Here is a 26,874-nt window from a genome sequence, read left to right on the forward strand (position 1 = left end):
TTAAAAAGCATTATTTGATTTTATTACCTACTCATAATGTTGGATACAAATGCAAAATTAAGTGGTGACCCTTATTTTTAGTCTATTTCAAAGCATGGTTTCTTAGATTTAAGAATTAGGGCAGATTTGTGTCACAAGAGGGAGCGGAACCAAAAAATGAAGTCCAAAAAACCCCCACGGATATGTTTATGTGTTATAAAGTTTGAGCTACAGCCCTTATATTCCTTCAAATGGAACTTTCTTCTGACTTTCTATTAACCTCACCAGTAACTGAATTCTTAACAAGACCCTATAATCCACCACAAGTCTTCCAACTACAAATTGAAAAGAAATGTAGGCAAATATGTGTATCAAGTACTTTATGAAATTCACCATGCACAGCTGAACTTCATATACAGAAGTCAAAAACCAAAAGGACTGTGATATTCTTAAAACCCAAAGGCTAGACAAGGCCTTCCAATCTTTCCTGCACTGTAAGAAATGACTCGATCTAATGATGTTAATGTAGAAATACATTATGTATTTTAATATCAGTAAGATATGACATTCAAGGGGAGTGCCAATAAGCCTTTGCATTTTAAAACCAAAAGGGACATATCTTGGACACCTTAAATTATAAAAGTCAATTCTAAGCAGGAACTGTTACTGTGTAACAAATACTGCTCATATCAAAAGTGCTGGTGACAAAAAATTCAATATGCCCTCCCCACAGAATCTGTTCACACACATTTACATATAACTGTAACTGTAGTAAGATTGTAAATGTTTAAGGTGCTTAAATTTTGCACCGCAGGACTAATTCAATAAGTATTCATCTGCTACCTCTTTGTAGCAACTCCAGTTAGAGTGAATGATCCATGGGCAAAGGGCAAAAATGCTGTTATTTTCTAGAATGTGGCATTTGTGGAGCTGGAGTGCCCTCTATTGGTAACGAAGAAGACACACTCATCAGCTGTCCTGCATGCATTTTCTCATTAATTCGGAGTTCACATCCATCTTGAAGCATTCGAACTGCTATTCGGGCAATGTTCTTAGAGTCGTCAAGACCACTGTGAGGCCGCCCATCATAATCCATTCCTAGCTTTTCAAGCATTATTGTCAATTTGGTTTGGCTTCTAGGAACCTGGAAAATAAACAGCTTAGTAAGTAATTCCTTAGTATTCTATAAGTCACTATGAAAAATAAAATGAAAATTAACAGTAATAGCTAAAGTTAGGCAAAAGACAAATACTCTTATAACTCAAACCTTCAGAGCTTTAAAAAAATTATCTTAAGTTAGAGATGAAAATACATACAAATAGGTAGAATCCTCAAGACATCTAAAGAGTCTGCAGTTTTGTAATTTGACAAATCATTTATGAAAGGAAATGTATTGCTCTGGACATCTAAGTTGAAGCTCTACTATTTTTTTTTTTTAAGTAGGCTTCCCGCCCAGCATGGAGCCTAACACAGGACTTGAACTCACAACCCTGAGATCAAGACCTGAGCCAAGATCAAGAGTCGGACACTTAGCCAATTGAGCCACCCAGGCACCCCAAAGTTCTACCATTTTAACCCGAACATTCTTTTCCATGGTATTTTACTATGATGTATTATTTTATTTGACAGACTCCTTAGACAGATACACCCAAAAAAAAAAAAAAAAAGACCTAGCCTTTCTATGACTAAAGATAATTAAGATCCAGCATGAAAGAAATTATCATGTGGTATTTTTCAATCTATTTAAATACCTGCTCCAATTTAATAAATGTAAAAATCTCACTCCCCAGATTCCAATATGCCCCTCCACTTTTGAGAACCACTATTCTATCTTCTGTATATGTTAAGTTTTATATTCTGTAGTTTGTATAGCTATGTCACCTATACATCTTGGGGCCTCAAGTTCTTCATCTGTAAAATAAGACTAATAGTTAGTTACACTCCTTACTCACTGGGTTATCAAGAGAATCACAAAGCAAATGATATAAAAGCACCATGATAAACATCAATAATTATCCTATTGTAATACCGCAATGCATTCTGGTCCTTTCGCTAAGTATCACCTAGAAAAATGTGCTTGCAAAAATAACTTTTCCAACACACTGAACAACTTAGGTGAAATGGACTATTCCTAGACCCACACAACCTACCAAGACTGAATCATGAAGAAAACAGAAAATATGAACAGACCTATAATAAGTAAAGAGGACTGAACTGGTAATCAAAAACCTCCCAACGAAGAGAAGCCCAGGACAGGATGGCTTCAATGGTGAATTCTACAAAACATTTAAATAAGTCTTAACACCAACCCTTCTCAAACTCTTGCAAAAAACTGAAGAGGAAGGAACACTTCCTAAATCATTTGATGAGCTTAGCATTATCCTGATACCAAGGCCAAAGACACTACAAGAAAACTAGAGACCATTATCCCTTATAAATACTGATGCAAAAATCCTCAACAATACTAGCAAACCAAATTCAGTGGCATACTAAATGTATTATATGCCACAACCAAGTGAAATTTATTCTTGGAAAGCAAGGATGGTTCAACATACAAAAAATAATCAATATAACAAACCACATTAACAGAATGAAGGGAAAAAACACATGATCACCTCAATTGATGCAAAAAAGGCATCTGACATTAAACACCCTTTCATGATAAAAATACTCAACAAATTAGGAACAGAAGAAAACTACCTCAAAATAATAAAGTCCATATAAAAAAATTTAGAGTGAACATCATATTCAATGGTGAGAAGGCTGAAAGCTTTTCCTCTAAGATCAGGAACAAGATAGGGATGCTCACTTTCACCACTTCCATTCAAAATAATACCAGAAATTCTAACCAGAACAAGTAGGCATGAAAAAGAAATAAAAGGGATCTGAATTGGAAAGGAAGAAGTAAAGTGATCTTTGTTTGCAGGTGTCATGATCTTATATGCAGAAAGTCCTGAAGATTCCACCAAAAAACTGCCAGAACTAATAAGCAAAGATAGCAAAATCACAGGATACAAAATCAACACACAAAAATCAGGTGCATTTCTATACACTAACAATGAAGAATCCAAAAAGGAAATTAAGAAAACAATTCCTTTTCAGTAGGAAAAAAAAAAAAATTTTAACCAAAGAGGTGAAAGACTTGTACATCAAAAACTACAAAATGTTGCTGAAAGAAATTAAAGACAACATAAATGGGAAGATATCTGTGTTCATAAATTGAAAGATTTAATATTGTTCAGCTATCAATAATTATCCAACATGATCTATAAATTCAAAGCAATCACTAATAAAACATTAGCTCAAAATGGATCAAAGACCTAAACCTAACAGTCAAAACTATAAAATTCTTAGAAGAAAACCTAAGGGAGAAGTTTCATGACACTGGATTTGGCAACAGTTTCTTGGATACAACACCAAAAGAGACAACAAAAGAAAAACTAGATAAACTGGACTTCCTAAAAATTTAAAACTTTTGTATATCAAAGGGCACACTATCAACAGAGAAAAGCAGCCCAAAGAATGGAAGAAAATATTTGGAAATCATAGATCTGAAAAAGGATTAACATCCAGAATATATAAAGAACTCCTGGGCACCTGAATAGCTCAGTCGGTTAAGCGTCTGTCTTCAGCTCAGGTCATGATCCCCTGCTCAGCGGGGAGTCTGCTTCTCCCTCTCCCTCTACACCTCCCTCCTGCTCTTGCTATCTCTCTCTCAAATAAATAAATAAAATCTTAAAAAAAAAAAAAAATTCCTAAAACTCAACAGTAATTAAAAAGAAAAAAAACAGACTTGATTTCAAAATGGTCAAAGGACTTGAACAGACATATCTCCAAACACATACAACTGGCCAATAAGCACACAAAAAGCTGCTCAACATTACTAATCATTCTGGAAGTACAAATCAATAACACAATGAGATACCACTCCATACCTATTAGATGGCCATTATTTAAAAAAAAAGGGCAAGAAAATGGAAAATAAGTGTTGGCAAGAATGCAGAGAAACTGGAACGCTTGTGCATTGCTGGTGAGAATGTAAAATGGTGCCACTGCTGTGACATGGAAGTTTCTCAAAAAATTAAACACAGAATTACCGTATGATCCAATTCCACTTCTGGGTATATACCCACAGAACTGAAAGCAGGGACTCAGTTATTTGCACATCCACATTCACTGGAGCAGTATTTACAACAGCCAAAAGGTGGAAGAACCCAAGTATCTACCAACAGATGAATGGATAAACAAAATGTGATATAAATATAATGAAATATTATTCCACCTTCAAAAGGAAGGAACTTCTCAAGCAATGGAATTATTATTTAGCTTTACAAAGGAAGGAAATTCTGACACATGCTACCACACGTATGAATCTTGAAGACATTATGCTAAGTGAAATATGCCAGTAACAAAAGGACAAATACTGTATAATTCCAGTTATATGAGATACCTAGAGTGGTACAATTCACAGACAGAAAGCAGAATGGTGGGGCGCCTGGGTGGCTCAGTTGGTTAAGCGACTGCCTTCGGCTCAGGTCATGATCCTGGAGTCCCAGGATCGAGTCCTGCATCGGGCTCCCTGCTCAGCAGGGGGTCTGCTTCTCCCTCTGATCCTCTTCCCTCTCATGCTCTCTGTCTCTCATTCTCTCTCTCTCAAATAAATAAATAAAATCTTAAAAAAAAAAAAAAAAAAAAAGAAAGCAGAATGGTGGTTACCAGGGGCCAAAGGAAGGGGGAATACAGAGTCACTCTTTAAAAGGTATATTTTCAGTTTTGGAAGATGAAAAAGCTCTGGAAATGAATGGTGGTGATGGTTCCACGACAGTATGAATGTTCCTATTGACACTAAACTGTGTACTTAATGGTTAAAATGGTAAAATTTGTTATGCATATTTTGCAAATGAATCAGAGATAACATGAAAAGTCCTAGATAGTGACAGAAAAATGATTAACTCTGTTAAACAAAGGCCAATTCACTCAATCATGTCTAAAACTTAATAGCTGTGTGAAAACCTGGATAAAGAACACATAAACCTCACACTTCCTCTGGCCTGGCAAGGAAAAGTTCTCAGCAAGATGACTGACTTGAAAAGTGAATGGTAGGAAAACAGTAGGCCAAAATTTGCTGAGTGGTTTGAAGAAAACCTACAAAAACTAGCCTAGACATTTCATTACATAAACCGATTGAAGAAATCTCTGTAAGACCCTGTAAAAAACATTTAATTTCCAGCGACAAGATTCTTGGATTTTGAAGAAAATTGAGTCTTCGGAAAAATCATATTGCAAAAAAAATCTTAAATGTTCACACTTTTGCTTGGGCTTGACAGTGAGAAAAGTTATTTGCAAGTCTCAAGACCTACTGAAAGCCATCTGGAAAAAAATGTAGAAAATTAGACAGTATTTTTCTTCCCTTTGAACACAGAGTACGACCAGGTTAAAAAAAAAAAAAACCCTGTTTCTCAGAATCTTCTGCTCAGCCACAGAACCTGACTCTGAAAAGAGCTTTGTAATGTAGTCTGATCATACTCTAGGGATGAGATTTACTGATCTGCCTTTAGAATAGCTGCAGATTTCTGCAAAAGAAGAGGGTCCAGTCATTCATAGAAAAGCAATGAACATTTTGCCACGGATTTCAACCTTTTATATGCGTAAGTAAGCCTCTTCTTATTTAACAAGATGAAGAGCAAGGGTAGAAGGTGTCTATTTTCAGGGGAAAACGAAATCCATGAGAACTTACCTCAAATCCAACCCAGAACTGAGTATTTGTACAGGAAAAAAAAAAGACAAAAAAGACAAAAACAAACATAGCTTTCGCCTTCCCAAAGTATATTTCATTCTTCACTTTTACTTCAAAAATGACATTTTAATGCATATACAGAACTACTAAAGAAATAAACATGTTTGTATAATTTTATAAATGCTGAACCTACACTGGAGTATGATCATACCATACATAAGTTTATTTTCTAAAATCTAGTATAAAATTGTCTATAACCTGTATTTTTATTCATATTGTTTCAGCCTACTTACAGAAAAATCAAATCCACTTTAAGTTTAAGCCAGCTATTAAGCAGAAAAGTATTATGCTTGCCCTATAAGTTTCTTAAACGTATGAAAAGGAAAGAGGTAATTTCAAATTTAATGATCTCCACTCCCAAGAAAGGTTGGGTAAAAAGTCATTTTTAGTTTTAAAAAGGAGAAAAGAATACTTTGTACATGCCAAAGACTATACATTGTTAGCATCCTATATAGTAAAAATTTGTGTCAAGACTTTTAGGCCTACTTGAATAAAGAAAACAAAACAAAACAAAAGAAGAAAACATTTTAAAAAGAAAAAATGTTACATTGACTCAACTTCCACTAATTGGCATTAGAGTTGATTAACTATTAGGAGCAAGGGAAAACCATATAGAAAAGAGCAGCCTATCCTTTCTGAACAGGGAATCTGCTTCTCCCTCTGCCTGCCGCTCCCCCGCTTGGGCGTGCGCTCTCTCTCTGGCGAATAAATAAATATAATCTCTAAAAAAGAAAAAAGGAAAGAGCAGCCTAACAAATTGGTCAACATAAACAGATCCACAAAAAAAGTACTATTCTCAAAAAAAAATAAAAAATACTACTCTCTACTTAAAAGAGCACTGGCAATGTTATTGCCTTACTGTATCTACAACTTTCTGAACACTCTAATGTATTGTGAGCTGTGCATGTTTTTATGCAGACTTGAAAATTATTTTATGGCTTTATTAATTATTAATAATTATCCTTAGAATAAATAGAGTTAAAGGTTTGAGAAAGACACCCTAATGTAAGAATGCATTGTCACCTGGGAGGTATAGCAAAAAAAAAAAAAGCAAACCTAAAGATGACTGAGCCCCTACAAATTTACATGAAACACAGAGGATAGAGGCACATTTGAATTAATATCACAGGACATAATTAGCAAAATCCAGACAGTGGGAAAATGGAAAAATGGCTCCATTTCTTTCTTTCCTTTTTTTTTTTAAAGATTTTATTTGTCAGAGAGAAAGAGCACAAGCAGGGGGTGTGGCAGGCAGAGGAAGAAGCAGGCGCCCCCTGAGCAAGGATCCCTTTGCGGGACTCGATCCCAGGACCTTGGGATCATGACCCAAGCTGAAGGCAGACGCCTAACCGACTGAGCTACCCAGGCGTCCCAAAATGGTTCCATTTCTTAAAATAATAACAATAAATCACTAGAGAAAAAAAAGGAGGTGGAAAAGGAATTTAGAGATTAAAAAACTTAAAAGAGACATGTCAACCAACTTTAAATGTATGGACCTTATTCTGATCCTGATTCAAATCACAAAAGGTAAAAGAAAAAAAAAGAGGTGAAGGGGATTAAGAGGTATAAACTCCCAGTAATAAAAAAAAGTCACAGGGATGAAAAGTACAGCACAGGGATACAGTCAATAATACTGTAATAACGCTGTATGCTAGCAGATGGTAACACGTATCGTGGTGAGCATGGCATAATGTACAGAACTGTCCAATCACTATGTTGTACGCCTGAAACTAGTAAATGTCAACTACACTTCAATTTTAAAAATTAACTAATTAAATTAAATTTAAAAAGAAAACTATGACCATTTGATAATATTAAGGGATTACTGTTGATTTTTTTCTAAGTGTGATGATGGTATGATAGTTATGTTTTTTAAAACAGTTCCTTATTTTTTGGAGCTATATAATGACATGTTTACAGATCAAACGAAATACCATTTGAGATCTGCTTCAAAAGAGTAAGGAAAGGGGAAAGTGGGTAGAGATACAGATGAAACAAGGTTGGCCATGAGCTTATACCTATTAAAACTGGGTCATGAAGGTTCATTATACCTGTCAACTTTTGTATATGTTTGTAATTTTCCCTAACAGAAATTTTTTTGAAAAATCACAAAATGAGTGAAAAGATAAATTCACAAAAAAGGAAAAAAAATTTACTAAATATAATCAAAGGACTAGTATCCAAGATAAATATCTATAAACAATCACAAATTATAATCTACAATTACAAAAGGACAGACCACCCAATTTTTACAAATGGGAAGATTTAAACAGGGACTTCACAAAATAAATTCGAATGGAAAACAAGCTCAAGCTCCACCTCAGGAGTAATTAGGCAAATGCAAATTAGAACCTTAATGAGATGGCATCCCACATCCACCAGATTTATAAACATTTAAAATGTCTGGCAATACCTGATGCTGGCAAAGACGTGGAGCAATTATAAATTCACCCACTCTTCTGGGGAGAGTGCAAATTGGTATACCCCCCTCAGAAAACTACTTTTGCATTACCTAACGTCAATGATGCACGTATCCTATGAACCAGCAACTCTACTCATAGGTTTATACCCTGGAGCAATGCGTGCACAAAGGCACCAGAAGACATGTGCAAGAATGTTTATAGCACCACTGCTCCTAAAAGCTCCCAAAATGGCCAACCAAAATGGCCAGGACAGATACACTCTTATATATTCACACAATGAAATTCTCCACGGCAATAAAATAAACTAACTACAACTATATACACAACCTCAATAAATCTCAAACACAATCTTGAGGAAAAAAGCAAAATGAACAATACAGCCAGTACGATGCTAATTATACCATGTTCAAAAAGAGGCAAAAGTAAACTATATGGTATAAGGATACACACACAAATATTAAAACTATAAGGAAAAACAAGAAAATGATTTCCATGAAAGTATGAACTATGGGGGGGGCCCCTCTGGGAGAAAGGAAAGGAGCTAAGTGACTGGAAGTTACAAGGGATTTCACTTCAAACTCCACTTTTCTGTATGTACATTTCTCAGCTTTAAAAAATGTTAAAACTACAAAAAATGTTTTTAAAGGAAAGCACCTTTTCTCACAAAACTACTTTAGGATTTGCTTCACCAAAATGAGGTTGTAAAGAAAAGAAGATGACACAAAGTCTAACACATGATAGAGAAGCAAGATAAGAATCTCCTGGGATGATTTTAGAAGAAGCCTGACGAACAAATAGTTCAGATTAGAACAGGATTAAAGGCTATAGGAAGGTAGCCTCCAAGGAAAAAGGAAAAGAAAGAAAAGAAACGGAAAGAAAGAAAGAAAACGGACCACTGAGTGTTTTGAATACAGAGAATGATTTACAGTTTGAACAGAAAGTGACAGGATAAGAAAACAACTGAAGGCACTTGTAAAAATCTGGGGAGAAGTTGTGAACACTCTCCACTGCTATAAGAATGGAAGCACTGAATAATGATTTGATTATAAAGATAATGTAACTAATTAAGAAGACATGCAGAGGGGAAGGACATGCAGGTATGGGGGCTTTCTCATAGAGCTAAATCTTCATCTTCCACTGCAGGAACTCCATACATATTTCATACTGAAAATTTAAGAAATAGGATAAACATATCATTTAGAAGTATAATGGTAAATATTGGAAGAAATAGCTACAAAAAGTTGAAAGTGTTTGCCTCAGGAGAGTAAGGAGAGTAAGAACCAGTACTGGTGAGGTCCACCGTGGATGAATGCCATTTTTCATAAGCCTTGTAGTACTACTCAAAAATTTACACTACACATATGTATTAACTTTGATAAAATTAAAATTCAGTGGGGAACATTTGTTCCACAAACAATTCACATACTGAATACCTCCCCCAGTTTCAAACCCCTCCTGAAGATCATGTATTTACAGTTAACCTATTCAAATAATGGTAACAGATTGAAAGAAAAATAGCTCAACTTCCTAAACTCATATGATCATCCTCATGTTTGGATTATAAAAACTTACAACTAAAGTATATGGCCTTTTCCTGTGAAAAGCACCTAGTAAATAACAACATACATGCAAAATGTAATAAATTTGTCATTAAGAGCAGTATAATCAATAAAATGGAGAAATTTTACCTTGTAAAAGTTTCCATATGACTTTCGAATATTGATCCACTTTTTAGCAAAAGGAGGATATTTGAGCCTGCTCAGCCGGCACTGAATGTTCAGGAACTTACTCATATCCCACGAACTTGTAAAATCAAAAACAGGGGTAGAAAAATGATAAAATAAATGCTCTACTGTTCTTATTAGTATTTTAAGTCATTCTAATTTGTTTATTTACATGTCACCTTTCTTTCTGATATTCACACATATCATCAAGGTTAGAAAATTAACCTACTTCCAAAATACCAATCCAAAAATAAGTAGAAGTCAGGTATATCGAATTTTTTTCATAAACAAATCTTACTAGGCTAATCATGATCACTTTCATGGTTCTGATTACTTGGGCAAACCTCTATCTTGTTAATTATTTTTTCATAATCCTAAAATAACTCTGCTAAGCTTATTTAATGCCAGGTTTATTTTATTAGGAAGTTCTTTGAGGGTATGCTTAGAAACAAAATAAAAAACAAATGAACAAAATATTTGAAAGATGAAAGTAGTTGGTAGTAGGTGGTGAATTTGAATACAATTTGTTCTGTTACAGCATATGTTTCTACAACACTGGTCAACTTACGTAGTTAAGTAGGAAAATACTGATTGTATAGTATGGAAATCGTGTTGGTTCATACACGGTTTTCCCCAGGGAAGGGAGTGATACAAGAGCCACACAAATTATAACCTTCAGCAGGAAAGGAAAAAAGCTCTCAATTCAGCTGTAGTGCCAGTAGGGAGTACTTTCAGGTATATTTTTTTAAAAAAATTAAAAACGAGTGCCTGTCCCCAGGATCCTACTGCCTCTGAGGCAACTCCCACTAACTCTGAGCTGCCTGCCTGAGCTGTCCAAACTTTCTGGAGGTATGAGCTATGTCCCAGAATGTGAGGTTTTTACAGAATCACACATACTGTGTTAGGACAGAAACACCTATATACTTGAGCAAGAACATTGCTCATTCATGTTTAAAATCAACAGATTTCTAAAGAGGTCCACCAACATTTTCCCAAATTTCTATTTTTAAATTATAACGTGACTACACTCAATGCTTTTTTCCTATGTAAGGGTCACTAAACCCTTTATGTAAGTGACATCTCAGTTTTAGTGTACAATCTGTTCATAGTTTGAAAGAGAAGTTGATTAGGAGACTTCCTTCTTCAAGCTTAATAGCATTAGGGTATAGGAGCTGCCTTGGCACAAGGCCTATAATCCTTGTTTCAATCCTTCTGATCTTCCCTCTAAGCTTTCCATCTAACGAATGCTTTTGAGCACACATTCTGAGTTCAGACTACAGGAAGCATTAGGGAAAATGATCAAGTAGCAGAAGTCCTTACTTTGAAAGGATTTTTAATCTCCCTGCAAACAAATCTTACATAAATAAAGTTTAGATATCAGAATAGTCAGATGGCAGCACAAATGGTACATATATAAAAACTATGAGACATCAAAAAAAAAAAAAAAAGATCAGTGTGAGTTGTAGTATGTGGAGTAAAACAAAAGAAGGCTTTGAATAATAATAATGAAGCAGTAAAGGAAGAGAGCCTTCCAGTAGAGAGGAGAGCATGACTATGTGCACAGAGAAAGGACACACCATGTGATTCATGGCCAGCATGCACAGAGTGGACAAGAATGGCAGGTGGATCAGGCTACACAGGTGGGGTGGGTTAGATAAGAGAACCTTGAAAGCCAGACTAAGAGTTTGGATTTCTTTGAGCAAGGAAGTATCACGATAAAAACTGACTTTAGTAAAGTCATTTTAGTTTTACATATTAATATTTATCTTTCCCTAGTTCTCTAATTCTGGATTAAAGTATTATCATTCTTTCCCTCCTTATTTTTTGATCCTTAAGATGCAAAGCTTAAGTAGAACAAAACAAAACAAGTTTAAGTAGAAATAAGAATGTGAAAGGAAAAATATGGTCTCTTATAGGAGACCCCAGAACTATCAGAAAATACTTTTTTGTGGTTATTCTAAAAGTTAAATGGTTATGAACATCTTTCATCTTAAAAAAGTAGATAAAAGAGATAATTTTCCTAAATACTCACCCATCTGTCAATATGCAATATTTATACTTTGTTCCTAATTCCTTCAATTTCATCCAGTCAATTACTTTTTTTAGTACCTGAGGGAAGGTATCAGCTCTGTCTACCTGATCCTGAGGATATAAAAGTAAAATTTATAAAAATAAGAGTAGCTACATGTAGTCCTGCAAATACCCAGACACAAAAGTCAAAAGGAAACGAACAGTAAGAGAAAGTCTCATCTATGATATTTTAAACTCTACATGATTTCCTTAGCTGAGATCCATCTAACATTTCATTTTTAAGATAATTAAAAATTGTTCATAACCAGGCATTACGGACGCTTTCAACTGAAGTATATAATCCTCCCAAAATTAAGAATTATGATCATCCCCAGTGTTTTTGTTTTTTTTTTAAGACCTCAACCCAGTGGCTTACTATTTATCCAGAGTGGAGAAGAGGGAACTCTCCTCCCAGCTGAAAGCCATGGCCTTCTAACGTGGTCTCCCTATCTCAAAGCTCAGATCTTTCCACAACAGACGACACACCACTGCCAGACTGATCTTCCTAAATTGATCCATCACATCACTTCCACACTTAAAATCCTCCAAACATTCCCCAAGGCTTTCAGGATAAGACACACAGGCTCTTCATGATGTGGCCTCCCTCCGCCTACCACTTTAGCTTTATTTTCAACCACTTTCTTACCAGCCCATACACACTTGAACTCTCCCAAACTACTTACCGTTCTGCTGTGCACACCTGAAATGCCCATTCTTTCCTTCCTATTGACCTATCATGATTCAGCCCAAGTTCACTAACTTGAAGAGGTCTGACACTGGCCAGCTCTCCATTCTCTCGTAGTAAGATGCCCATAATACCCAGATAAAACACTGACTTGTCAGTCTTCCTAACCATTCTGTCACTACCGGTCTAGTCTGTCTGTCCTCCTGATTTTAAGTTGTTGAGTGAGCTGAGGAGACTGACTTGACCATCTCTGTATCCCCAGTACCCTGGCAAATACTGTAGTAGGCACTCAAATACTCGTTGAGTGAATGAGTAAATGAATAAAGGAACCAAATTAATGAACAAAGAGCAATTAGAATACAATAAAAAATCAGAGACCTAAAAAAACATTAAGCTATGTATCAAGTCAGGTTATAAACAGATACATTTCAATCTTCCTCTAAGTCCACCATGGTAACACTTACTTTACTAATGATCTAAACAAATTAAACCTTTGGTTTCATCATTACAAGTCCTTAAGAGGAAAGGCTAAGAAAGATTTTACTAGGTATAAAATTTGCTTTTCTATTTTTTTAATATTATAATATGAAAAATCTTTACCAAGTAAAGTACATTAACTTGTTTACAATAATAATTTTTTAAACTATGAAATAAAACCTAATTTCAGAACCTCTTTCAAACTCCAGAAAAAGGAATATAGACTTAGAACCTGAGTAATTCCAGTTAGGTTGATGCAGAAATCAGAAAGTTGTGTGTTAATCTCTGGTCTCACATACTGCTGGAACGTATCTTCCTACAAGGGAAAGAGAGCAAGTTAAAGTATTTTCTATGACTTCAGATATAGGACACAAAATACATAAAACATTAAGCCACAGGAGACTTTAATTTTATAGGTGCTCATGGTATAGCCCTTTCTAGAATTTTAACAATTTAAAGATAATTCTCCACTCCCAAAGCACTCTAATTTTAATTATGTTTCATAGTTTAAAAAATTTTAAAGAGTGGCACCTGGCTGGCTCAGTCAGTCAAGCGTCCAACTCTTGGTTTCAGCTCAGGTTGTGATCTCATGGGTCATGAGATCCAGCCCCAAGTGGACTCCCCACTCAGTGGGGAGCTGGCTTGAGATTCTTTCCCTCTGTCCTTCCCCTGACTCATGCTCTCTAATAAATAAATATATCTTCAAAAAAAAAATTTTTAAGATGGGGTGCCTGGGTGGCTCAGTTGTTAAGCAACTGACTCGTGATTTTGACTCAAGTCATGATCTCATGGGTCATGGGACTGAGCCCCCATCGGGCTCCGCGTTGAACATGGAGCCTGTTGGAGATTCTCTCCCTTTGCCCCACCCCCCCCCCACCACTTGCGTGTGCACACAGGCATGCACTCTCTCTCTCTAAAATAAGTAAATAAATCTCAAAAAAAATTTTTTTAAGATAAAGCAAGTATCTGAAAGCAAGACTTCAAACCAAAGATTATTTTCTTGAGAAGCAAAATGTTGATAATTTTGTTTGTAATATTTGAAACCGTAAAGCTTAATAATGCAACCTCAACTTCAAGTTACTAACAGCTTTTTAAATAATAATAAATTCTTTGAAGAAATGCCAATCTTTGGTTATAATAAACTAGCTCTAGATTACTACTCTCTCATTTACTCTTGACTAGTCCTTATTTTTATACTGATTCCAGTAAACTGAATTCTGAACAGTCAAAACTGAACTACATGAACTACATGCAGTAGTTTAAAGGGTGATAATACTATATTTTGGTAGCAATTTTAACCTCTTCAAGAAGCTTTCACACTTGCCTTCTCATAATCACGACAACTGTTATCATCAAACCTCAGATCTCAAAGTGCTTTTTCCTCTATCCTAATAATGCCTCCCTAAACTAGAACATGCTAAGTCACTTGTTAAAACTTAAGACAATTTCAAAGCCTAAAGTGAGCAATCATTAATACCACATAGATACAGAGAAAAAGACAAAGAATATTTTTTGTGACAGAAGATTCAAAAATTAAGAAAGGTAAATGTTTCATTTCCTAAGAATAAATTCTTTCTTCACACTAGTGTATGAAGCCAATGAGTTATAAAGGTTACTATTATAAAAGCAAAATTAAAAGAACAGCAAAGAATGTTTGAACTTCAAAAGTTAGATGCTCTTTACTTACCAGACACACTGAAGAAGGAAAAATTCCACTAAATTGAATTTCACAGATAAATGAAGGCTTTATCCTTTTAAGTATCAGTATTTTTATAATTTTCAATGAAAATCTTCCTCTTTTTTTTTTAAGATTTTATTTATTTGACAGAGAGAGAGAGCAAGAGCAGGAACAGAAGCAGGGCGAGTGGGAGAGGGAGAAGCAGGTTTCCCGGTGAGAAGGGAGTCCGATGCAGGGCTCGATCCCAGGACCCTGAGATCATGACCTGAGCCGAAGGCAGACGCTTAAAGACTGAGCCACCCAGGCACCCCGAAAATCTTTCAAAAATAAGCTGCAACTTCCCTTACCAATACAGGCAGGTAATATCAAACACACTATTAATAAAACTTTATTCACTATTTAACACGTTTATCAGAATGATGCCATAGAGAACAACTATGCACTTGTTGACCAAATATTTAGGAATCACTTAAGTAAATTACATAGTAAGCTAACAGGTGATAAGGGTTAGTAAACATTTAAGTAGACCAGGTAAGTGGGATCAGAAAAATGGGGGGGGCTCAGCTACCATAGTAAATAGGTCATCACCTTTATGCAGAAGATGAGAACTAAGGAAGGCCTGGAAGGAAGAGGGAGGGAGGAATTAGCAGCAAGACCTCTGGAGGAAAGGAATTAGAACTAAAGCCCTGGAAGGTGAGAGGGTAGAACATGCCTGGCATTTCTAAGAAACAGCAAGCAGGTCAATAGGGCATAATCAGAGGTAATAAGAGGCTAGCTCATGTTAAGGAATTTTACTGAGTTAAATGGGGAGCCACTAAAGGGTTTTAAGCAGAGAAGGAAAATGATTTGACTTATATTTTATAAGGCTCACTCTGGCCACTATGTTGAGAATTGGCTGTAGGAGACAAGGAAGGAAACAGAGACCGGTTGATGGTGAATGCAGTAAATCCAGACAAGAAATTATGGGGGCTCAGACTAGAGTCGTAGCACTGCAAGTAAGTGGCTGGGTTCTGGATGTATTCTGAAGGCAGAGCAAACAGGAGTTGCTGTTGGTCTGGATATATGATAGGAGAGAAACAGGAGTCAAGGATGACTCCAAGGTTTTGAACTGAGTAATTAGAAAGACAGAGTTGCCATCACTCAAGCTAGGGAAGACTGAACATACAATGGGTTGAGGATAAATTCAGTTTGGGACATGTTAAGAGGTCTGTTTAAATATCCAAGTAGAGACGTTAAATAAGCAGACTGGATTTGGTATAGAGGCCCAGGTTGGAAATATAGATTTGGAAGTCATTAGCATACAGTTTCTAAAAGCTTGGAAGTAGATGAGATTAAGAGATCTATATAGAGAAGAGGACCTAGGACTGAATCCTGGGGCATCCAGTATTAAGAGTTGTGAAGAAAAGGAACCAGCAAAGGAAATTATAAAGGGGAACCCAATGACGATGGAGACAAATCGAGAGAATGAGGTGTACTGATAGTCACTTGCAAAAAATGTTTCAAGGAGAGAGTGGTCTATTATACCAGGATTTAGGTAAAGGTCCAAGATGACACTAATGAGTGATTTTAGTGGAGTGATGGGATTGCAGACAGTGTGAATTTAAGAGAGAATTCGAGGAAACAGCAGTATGTACCTTTTTCAAAGAACAAACAAATAGGGTAGTTGGCGGGGAAGTGGGACAGAGTGAAAGCTTTTTATGTGTGAAAAGTAACATGTCTGTATGTGATGGGAACAACACAGTGAAAGCAATAAATCATTACTGTCTCAACGAGGGAAAAGAATTGCTAGAGCAATGTCCTTGAGTAAGAAAGAGAAAGTAGAATCTAGTGAGTTATGCAAGATTATTACCTTCATAGCTGTCATTTTTCCTTTTAATTTACTGACTTTAATCTTCTTTGGACAAAGAAATTATATAAATAGTGTGATTATAACTAAGAGGCTCTGAACAACACTAAGAAAAAAATCTATGCATTTTAATACACAAGGCTTTTTATACTTGCTCCCAATGTGTTGGCAGCAACTGAGGATAGCACAGAAGTAACTTCTGGATAGATGAGATGTTGATATACCCTTGCTCAGATTTTACAAGGCAAACAGTACTATTTGGAGAATTCCTGCTGAGTTCCTGAACTAATAATGCAGTGACAGCAAGTATCTAAAGCATATACATTATAGGTCTCGAAGCCAAGGTTAGGAGTGTCATTTCCACACTAAACTTTTCACCAGAAAGATGGCCAGTTCTAAGTTGAAAGGCGATTTCTGTAATTTGCCATTTTTAGAGATCACAACATATAGTAGTCTACAGCAGTGGTTCTCAACCCCAACTGCATGTCAACTGAGAAGCTTTAAAAACATGCTGATGTCAGGGGCTCCACCACAGAACAACTAAATCAGAATCTCTGGGATGTGGGCCAGGCATTTTTCCACCCTCCCTAGGAGATTCTGATGTCCAGCCAGATATGTGTTCCAAGCAAACAGAAAAAAAAAACAAAAAAACAAAAAACAAAACCCTCTAATTTTAGCTACTGGAAAAGGAGAGAAGTAGCCTCTGAAATTATTTCATTACAGCTTTTCTATTAATCAAGGTGATACAAAGTACACAAGAGAAAACAGCCCACTTTAGAGTTCTCATTCTAGCTTTAAAACAGCAAATGAGATCCCTGGTCTACTGAGAACACCAGAATAATTGCTGCTAAAAATAAAATTGAAATACAACAATTCACTTACTATTTCTAAGGTATGGGTATTCAGTAAAACCACAGGAAATTCAATTATCTCATGTATAAATTCAGGTGGGTTACCCTCTTCACAAGTGGCTTCGAAATCAATGATACAAATGTAGTCGTAGTAACTGTCAGCACAACTGCCCTCTTTCAACATGAGCTTCTGCTTCTTGTAATAGTTTTTCAGCCTTTTCTTTAGCACATCCTTTACTCCTCTAAGGAAAGAAGAAGAAAATGAACTCTGAGGTGAATTCTACAATCAAGAATCTGAAGTCTTACCTGCTGGCACTGGGTTGAACACTGGCAGTCGCAGTATAATTTAGCAAATATTAGCTAAAATAAATGTAAAGAAAACAAGACTTAAAGCTAAGTTAGCAAAGAATTAAAATCAAATGTAACACAGCATCAATATTTTCCTTCCCAAGCACATAAGGGCATTTCTCCTATACTAGTATTTCAAACCATAAGCCTTGTTAGCATGTACCACCTACAAAGCCATACTGCCTTATATATCAAGGTGATATATGTATTACAAAAACTGAAATTAATGTTGAACTCTTCTACAGGCCAAACACAAATTTCAGAGTATGACAATTTAGATAAATGGAACATTTATGCTGTCTCTTTCCTTTCTTTTGGTTTTTATAGGTTAAACAACTAAAATATCCATATGAGTACGAAAGTGCTATGAGCCTAGCATGTAAAGTTGAATGTCTATTAGCTACTTAACTAGGAAAACTCATTTAGAAGATATCCTAGTGTAAACCATGTCCAGAAGAACACCGTCATACTCAGTAGGTTCTTAATTGGAAGCAGGTTTCTTCATCTACCATGGGTAGAATCTAATTAAGGAGATAATAGGTATTTTCAAAATATATGTTCCATAAATGGTGGGTGGAGAAAGGGTTGTTCTAAAATAGATAACAATGGGGGCGCCTGGGTGGCTCAGTCGTTAAGCATCTGCCTTCGGCTCAGGTCATGATCCCAGGGTCCTGGGATCGAGCCCCGCATCGGGCTCCCTGCTCCGCGGGGAGCCTTCTTCTCTCTCTCCCACTCCCCCTGCTTGTGTTCCCTCTCTCACTGTGTCTCTCTTTGTCAAATAAATAAATAAAAATCTTTAAAAAAAAATAATAAAATAAAATAAAATAGATAACAATGGTTGGGAATGGTGGTCACATTCTTCGAACAGTAAATACTTCTAAAAATTTTTTAAAAGTCATGACCAGTGCTGACTTCCTTCAGGTTACTTGTATGAGTCCTATTAACAGTTTATAAATACAAAATGGCAGTATAAAATAAGAGGATCTAAATTGTAATTAGTGTGTAGTAACAACTCAGGTATTTTGGTCAGTGACTATTAAAAAAAATTTTTAACCTTTTATTTTCCTTTCTAAACTACCAATGAAAAGAAATCCTATTCATGAGAATATTAAAACGAGTGGTTTTAAGACAAAATGTTTTAATATGTTTTTTGCTTGAGATTTTCTAAGTTACCAAAATCTAGGAAGGAAATCCCTTAACCCCCTTCATATTAAGGTACTGTGAGTGACCTCTGTGTCATGGGACAGCTCTGATTCCTTCATCTTAATTTCTCTTTCTTTCTTGGAGAAGCTACGCTTACTTAAAGGGGTACCTGCAAACCTAGTGGCAACACGAACAATAACCAGGTGCTCCAGAGAGAGACCTGTCGTCTTTAACGTCTCCTTTGCCATCCACATCCAAATAACCACCACATTTGCCAATTCTAACTCAGAAACAGATTCAGAATCTGGTTCTCCTGAACTGTCTCTGGTATGGCTCCCATGAGCTCCTTGGACTCTCGCAAATGCCTCTAATGCCACAACCCTCCTTTTCATCCTTTACCCCACTTGAGAACTACCCACTAATGCCAACTTCCTGCTAAAATACCTGCAGTGACTCCCTTATGCTTATACGTTAAACAGACTTCAGCATACAGTTCCTTCACAACTTGGCTACGACCTATCATTTCAGTATCCTCTTCACATGCTCCCACTCCCCATGGTACATCGAACACTGCAGGGAAAACACTATATGAGCCACTGCCTAATATGTGATACGCTTTCTTGTTTTGTACCTTTGGTTGTACAACAGCTGATGAGAAAGCAAGATTATTTAAGAGAAAACATACCTACAGAAATTAGTTTTGAGTTCTGTCTCAATTACTCTCCATCCCTTTTCTCTTTGGCTTATCAATTCAATCATCACTCCTGAATTCCTAAGCCAGACTCTCTTCTTTATTTGCATGCTGTGCTTGGCCAGACCTCCAACACAGCACTGGTCACACTGTATTGTGATTGTCCATATATATTCCCAAAAGACTGTCTGCTTTCCAAAGTGGGGAATATACATACCTATCTTACTTTTATAACTTTAATGCCCAGTGTAGTGCTTAGAAATCAGTAAGTGCTTACTGAATAAATGTGCAAACATATAATTAGATCTCTAACTGCCATGCAAGTCACAAGTAAGCAACTGATCTTCACTCCTAGGAAGGATAAAAATTTTGCTCAGAAAATCTTCACAGGGGGCGCCTGGGTGGCTCAGTCGTTAAGCGTCTGCCTTGGGCTCAGGTCATGATCCCAGGGTCCTGGGATCGAGCCCCACATCAGGCTCCCTGCTCAGCGGTAAGCCTGCTTCTCCCTCTCCCACTCCCCCTGCTTGTGTTCCTGCTCTTGCTATCTCTCTCTGTGAAATAAATAAAATAAAATCTTTAAAAAAAAAAAAAGTAAAGAAAAGAAAATCTTCACAGGTTGTATCTTCATAATAGAGTCAGGAGGAAATGAGGTAAAATTTTTTGTCACAAGTTATCATGCAGACAATCTAAAAGGGAAAAAAGTACATGTGTGCTCTTTTGAAAGCAGTGAAACTCTATTTTAAAGCAAAGAGGAGGAATTTTGCCTAAAGAGAAAAAGGATACAGGGGGACCCAGAAACAATAACAGTTTTCATCTATTGCATGTAGTCAATTTTTTTCTTAATGCCTGGCAATTGAACTGTCTATCAAAAATATGCATGCTTGGGGCGCCTGGGTGGCTCAGTTGGTTAAGCCACTGCCTTCGGCTCAGGTCATGATCCTGGAGTCCTGGGATCGAGTCCCGCATCGGGCTCCCTGCTCAGCGGGGGTTCTGCTTCTCCCTCTGACCCTCCCCCTTCTCATGCTCTCTCTCTCATTCTCTCTCTCAAATAAATAAATAAAATCTTAGAAAAAAAAATATGCATGCTTTTCTGGATTCCAAAGGTCATTCTTACCCCATGCCCCAAGTCGAAATAAAGTGATTTGTTTTGCAAAAAATTACTAAAAACTGAGTATGTATACATCTCATTGAAGACAGACAGACAGACACACACACACACACAGAGTTGGCTAAGCTGCATTGTTTTCTCATTCAATATACAGTTAAACATAACACATACTATCATTCTGCATACTTTTAGAGACTAAAACAGAAAAAAATATTTCCTGGTAGGTGATTTTTTTAAATTACCTGGTTTCAAAGAAACCCTCTTTATAAAAATAACACAGACAGAATAATATATATATATCTCCAATCTCATTAATAAGATATAATTAAGCATCAACTAAATGATCAACTAAAAAAATTTAAAACATATTTAGTATAAGATAGCTGCTCCTATACATTGTTGGTAGATTGTCAAAATATTCAGACTTAAACTCAGCAATCTTAGTCTATCATCTAAGAGACTCTCAGAAATAATCAGAGTTGCACATATTCACTTTAAGAATGTAAATTATAGCTTTTATCTGAGTATATGGTAGGATTACAGACGACTGTTAATTTTTCAGTGTTTTCAAGACTTTCTGGGATGAACGTGTACTACTTTTAAATTTTTAAAAAGTTATTTTTATTTACCTGGTTTCAAGCTTGAATTCTGAAAGTTTAGCTCTGAGTTCTTCCTTACTCATTCTATTAATGCATCCGTTTGTAATAGCAATCTCTTTGTAAACTGGGTCACTGAAATCACTTGCACTGGAGGTAATGAACTTAGATCCTTTTGTTTCTTGGCCATCGAATCTACATCGTTGCTTTTTCTACCAAAAAAAGATATAGCTTATAATTAATACAAACATCTTAGAGATTCAAACTCCTGAGGCCTACTCATGCTACATGTTCAGTGAAAAGTACATAGAAAGAAGAAAGACGTGTTTCCAATACAATTTACCCTGCTGTTCTGAGTCATGAAATTTCTTAAAGGAAATGAAGCTAAGTAAAAATTGTACTGGTGTTGGGAGCACTTCAAAACAGAGCCCCCGCTGACCATTTACTAGCAGCATGACCTTGGATAGTTACTTATTAGCCTCTGATCTTCAGTTTCCTTATCTATAAAATAAAGAATAATAACTGTTCCAAGTGGCATTTAGTATTTGGTAATGGTAAATAGTATTTAAACAAGGTTATTATAGGGGTGCCTGCATGGCTCAGTTGGCTAAGCATCTGGCTTCAGCTCAGATCATGATCTCAGGGTCCTGGGATGCAGCCCTGTGTCCTGCTCCCTGCTCAGCAGGGAGTCTGCTTGTCCCTCTCACTCTGCCCCACCCCTGCCCACTCAAGCTCTCTTTCTCTCTAATAAATAAAATCTTAAAAAAAGTTTTTTTAAATAAACAGGTTATTTTAAGGATTAAATGAGATTATGTGTATCAGCTCCCAACACCATACCCACTGTGGCAATTAATGGGATCTTTATTACCATCATAGACTATAGAACAGACCTTTTCACAAATGACATTCTAAAATTTACAAACTCATTTTTAAATGAACTTTTACAACATTATGCATGTAAAAGTCAGTGACTTCCTGAGAATTTTTTTTTTTAATGATTTTATTTGAGAGAGAGAGAGAGATCGCAAGCATGTGTGAGAAGGGTAGGGGTAGAAAGAGAGAGAATCTCAGGCAAAGTCCCTGCAGAGCACAGAGCCTGACTTGGGGCTTGATCCCATGACCATGAGATCACGACCTGAGCCAAAATCAAGAGTCGGACACTTGACCGACTGAGCCACACAGGTGTCCCCTGAGAATTTTTTAACCTGACTTCATTTCACAAAGTTAACAGAAATTGCCCAATATAAAAACAAAATGGACTAGATAGAAATCTAGTTCAAAACTTCCTAGAACCCAAAGCAAAGGAAGAAATGTGTTCAGTTTTAAAACACACAATTTCTAAAACTCACATTTGTAACAATTATTCAGAACTATAGTTACTGTATTATAAATCTTTATTCTTTCCTTAAATCAAAATCTGTGTTGAGAAAAAACATGACTCAACTGTAATCAGTCCACAGGTAGTCCAAAATTATTAATATGCTAAATATCAGAGTTCCATTTATAAGTTAATTATTTTCCAAATGCAATGTCACAAACATTAGGTATGTTCCAGAATTTTCTTTTCTTTTTAAGATTTATTTATTTATTTATTTGACACAGAGAGACACAGCGAGAGAGGGAACACAAGCATGGGGAGTGGGAGAGGGAGAAGCAGGTTTCCCGCCGAGTAGGGAGCCTGATGCAGGGCCCAATCCCAGGACCCTGCAATCATGACTTGAGCCGAAGTGCAGGCGCTTAACGACTGAGCCACCCAGGCGCCCCATTCCAGAATTTTCAAAAAGACTTTGGAACTTAACCATCAATCCACATTAAAATTTGTTAACTTAAGTCATAATTTACCACACTGTCCCCATGTGAACTTTAATGACAGATTAAGAAGGAATAACCATGGACAGGCCAAAGACCCTGACTTTGCACTAATCCTAATGGTTCAGGAACTGTTTCTCACTCAAAGTTCAATTTAATACAACACACATTTACTAGAAATGCAATGCTAGGTATTGTGCTAGAGTACTCAAGAATTACTCCTATCTCCTCAGAGGAAGAGATCAGCAATCCCAATGTGTGAACTGTCCATAAACTGAAGAGTAACTGTATTAAAGCTCCTTGTTGACAAACGTTTAAAAAAGTTTATTATGCTGATCTTTGACTAAAGCTAAGGAAATAACTAGCTTTCAATAATACTTTAAATTTATAATGCCTAGCTACTTTATCACTAGAATTTAATTAGGATAATTTATCTCGTGTCTTTAAACTTACATTGAATTTTAAACTTCATCTTCAGTCAGGTTAAAATTTAGGTCAACAATGAGTAACAGTTCTTCTACCAAAACAGAACGGTCAATTTAAGCAAATTTACTCTTTGGCTAAGTCCTCTCTGATTCATTTGCTTAATTCTTATCTAAAACTGTAGCTACAAAAATTACCCACAAATAACACTAAGACCTCTTTTAAATCTGCTATAAATCAGATTTTTGTAAAGGAAGATCTGCTTCCTCTCCCAGATTCAACTCTAGCTCTTTCAGTGAAGCCCAGGGCAGTCAAGGTCCAGTTCTCAGTGATCAGTGTCTTCTCCCAAATTTAAGGTCTACGCTAATGGTTTCCGAAGGCTGCTCAAGTCAATCCACTAAGGAGCAGAAAGAAAATATTAAAAACCTCACATGTACTATTAATCTACTAAAATGCATAATTAGTTTACTTAATAATACATAGATTAACAGTGGCATCCTCCCCGATGTCTATGTCCCCCTGTCACACCTCACATAAAGTTCTGGACATATAAATGAGGAAAGGGTGGACAGATTCCATAGTATGGGGAGGAATATTCACTCTCACAGTTTTGTGACATTCTGCAATTTTCGTGTGTTCAAGTAAATGACTGTGTAATTTATATTATCCCAAATAAGAAGACGTTTACATTATGGGAAGTGATCATAAAAATCTTTTATACCAAAAAGAGGCCTACTATCTTGCCTTAAGTACTTAAAACTGTTTTGAACTTCAAGTTAAGTTACATATTTTCATTTACAAGACAGGTATTCCAAAATTGCTGTCATTTTTTGTGATGAGAAAGGGATTAATAGCTTGAAATTTAGAAGACCTCTTTTAACAAACACAACTTGTTATTTCAACATGAAAGAAAATGTTTTAACAATAAGATAAAAAGGTAACTTTATCAAAAACTTTTCTCTGTGGCAATAACATTTTAAACATAGTTATTTTGGCAATGTTTTCATTATTTTATTGCCAAAAAAACTGCATTACCTACAAAACAAAAAACTTTTGCAACTACATACTAAAAATAAAAACCTTAGAAGTATAATTTAGCTTGATTAAATTTCTTCCAAAAGAAAAGTTTTGATGAAATTGGAACCTATTTGCTTAAAAATATAAAAATGCAACACCTATTAATTTACAAAAACAACTGACATTAGAGATAATGAAAATGGACTTAGCTGACTTCCAACAAAATACTTTGCTTGAGATTGAAAAAAAAAATTGTATCACCATTTATTAATGGTATCGACAGTAAGTTTTTAACAAATATGAGTCACTAAAACCAATTTGGAACATAGATCTAAGTCTTAAGTCGCTATATCTCAAAGTTTTAAGACTTTCAAATATAATGAAGTATATTCCATTATTTTTAAACCAACTTACATGATGATAATCTCAGGATTAAAGAGGGAGGTGGGTGGAAAAGTGGTTCTTTAGAGAAAAGAGGCATGGAAGGCCTCTTTACTATCTTAAAGAAAATGCAATAACTATGCAAAGACCCAAAAGAAGAGCATGCAGGGCAAAGGGAGCATACAAAGATCCTTAAAAAGAAAAACCATCCACCATAAAAAATAATGAAGCCAGGGGCTCTGAGAGCAAAAGGGAAGAATAGTGTAAGGTGAATTCAGCAATGGAGGCAGGAGCCAGGTCCTGCAGGACGGCAAACTGAAGACTAGGAAGGGGAGAAACCCAGTCAGATTTATGTTATTAAGATTATTCTAGCTGCTATGTGGAGCCCTAACTGTAGATGCAAGAACAAGAGCAAGGTACCCATTCTATGAAGTGCTCAGAATACGTTACTGAAATGAAATGACCAATTTTAGTATTATTTACAATCTGCAGCGCTAGGCAACAATAACTTATATCTGTCAAATAAAATGAACAAATAAGTTTTAAGACCGTCTTCACAATTTTGCTCTGTAACTCGGATCTACCAATAGATGTCAAAATCATTACGGAAAATAAGTCATACGATAGGTCTGTATGAAATAGTAGCAAATGGGGAAAAAGCTCCAACTAATAGGCACAATCACCTTCTGTTAAGGCTGGGAGGTAATGCGCTTCGGGTCTTAAGAAATGACATACCTAGAGCATAAGGGTGCGCTTTTTAAAACATAACCTACCAATCACCTATAAGGGCTAGACAGAATGACTACAGCAACAGTGTGCACAAAATATTTAGAGCAGAATTCCCACCAGAACTTGTAAAACCACAGTTCACACACTTCTCGACTATTTCCTCACATCCAGAGAGTAATTAGGGCGAGAGGGGGCTGCGCGACAACCAAGGCACCGGAGCTGGGGACAGGGGAAGCGGCCGGGGCTGGGGTCGAAGGGCACGCAGGCTGAGGTTTGTGCGGAACACCCTAAGAGACAGGTCTGGAAGGGCTGGGCACCGACGGCCGGGCGCGGGCGGACTCACCTCGGGATTCGGATGCTGCGGCTCCTCCCCACACTCCGACCTGGGAGACTCCAGCCGCGCGGCAGCCACGGCCTCGCTGCCAGGCTGTTTGCTCCGCTCATGCTCCATGCCGGCTGTCACGTAAGAAGACAGTTGCTGGAGCCCGACCCTCGCTCACTCTCACTCGGCCAAGACCGAAAGCCTCGCCTTTCTCCGTTGAAAAATTACCGGGCTCGCGTTCCCGCGGCGGCGGCCACACAAACTCGATCGGACACCTCCCACTTCCGGGAGCGTGTGGCGTCCACACGCCGCGCAGGCGCAGTGAGCGGGCGCGCGCGGAACGCTGTCGCATCTGGCGACCCGGGAGGGAGGAAGGCGGTGAGGAAGGCGCGCGCGGGAGAATATGGGTGTTGGCGTCTCCGCGCGGCGAGCGCGCGAGCGTTCTGTTGCCATTACGCAAGAGTCTAGCCTAGTCACTGGAAGGTACCACCAGAGCACACGATCTCATCACCATATTTTCTAAGGAGAAAAACGAGGCATACCGTGGAGAGAGGTGAACTTCAACCGTGACGAATAACATCTGTAAAACAGTTTACATTTTCCATGAGGAGTTTAACGTCTGCTTCTGGGGGAAAGAAAATGGGACTGGACTTACTAAAAACTAAGCAAAATACATGAAGACAGCTGTTTTCAGACATTGGGCTACAGGCAATTCTGGACTGTTGGGCCTGAAAGAAAACAAGCAAACAACATGAGCCTTATATGGCTTTCTGCCCA

The 26,874-nt window shown here is 36.8% G+C and overlaps 1 protein-coding gene across 3 annotated transcripts; it reads right to left on the bottom strand.

Annotated features, from left to right (window-relative positions):
• On the bottom strand, positions 1-26,431 carry ERI1 (exoribonuclease 1). 3 transcript variants are annotated; one of them, XM_036073664.2, is made up of 7 exons: positions 26,119-26,415; positions 21,450-21,628; positions 17,562-17,772; positions 13,388-13,471; positions 11,956-12,065; positions 9,888-10,002; positions 1-1,123 (listed from the first exon to the last, which is right to left on the bottom strand). In XM_036073664.2, exons 1-7 carry the CDS (start codon positions 26,224-26,226, stop codon positions 881-883), a joined length of 1,050 nt encoding a protein of 349 aa, XP_035929557.1. In that variant the 5' UTR covers positions 26,227-26,415; the 3' UTR covers positions 1-880. The 3 variants fall into 3 exon arrangements, with proteins under 3 accessions (XP_035929557.1, XP_035929559.1, XP_035929558.2); XM_036073665.2 differs by lacking the exon at positions 1-1,123 and adding an exon at positions 4,042-4,201 and having other exon boundaries at positions 26,119-26,431; XM_036073666.2 differs by lacking the exon at positions 21,450-21,628.
• Between the last annotated feature and the right edge of the window lie 443 nt (positions 26,432-26,874).

The sequence above is a fragment of the Halichoerus grypus genome, chromosome 3, assembly GCF_964656455.1.
Source record: "Halichoerus grypus chromosome 3, mHalGry1.hap1.1, whole genome shotgun sequence".
NCBI classification, from domain to species: domain Eukaryota; kingdom Metazoa; phylum Chordata; class Mammalia; order Carnivora; family Phocidae; genus Halichoerus; species Halichoerus grypus.

Coding starts and splice junctions, on each gene's coding strand:
- ERI1 (XM_036073664.2), bottom strand. CDS start 26,226: ATGGAGCATGAGCGGAGCAAACAGCCTGGCAGCGAGGCCGTGGCTGCC. Junction 13,472..17,561: donor ATACCCATACCTTAGAAATA/GTAAGTGAATTG, acceptor TTTCCCTTGTAG/GAAGATACGTTCCAGCAGTA. Junction 10,003..11,955: donor TATTGCATATTGACAGATGG/GTGAGTATTTAG, acceptor TGATTTTACAAG/TTCGTGGGATATGAGTAAGT.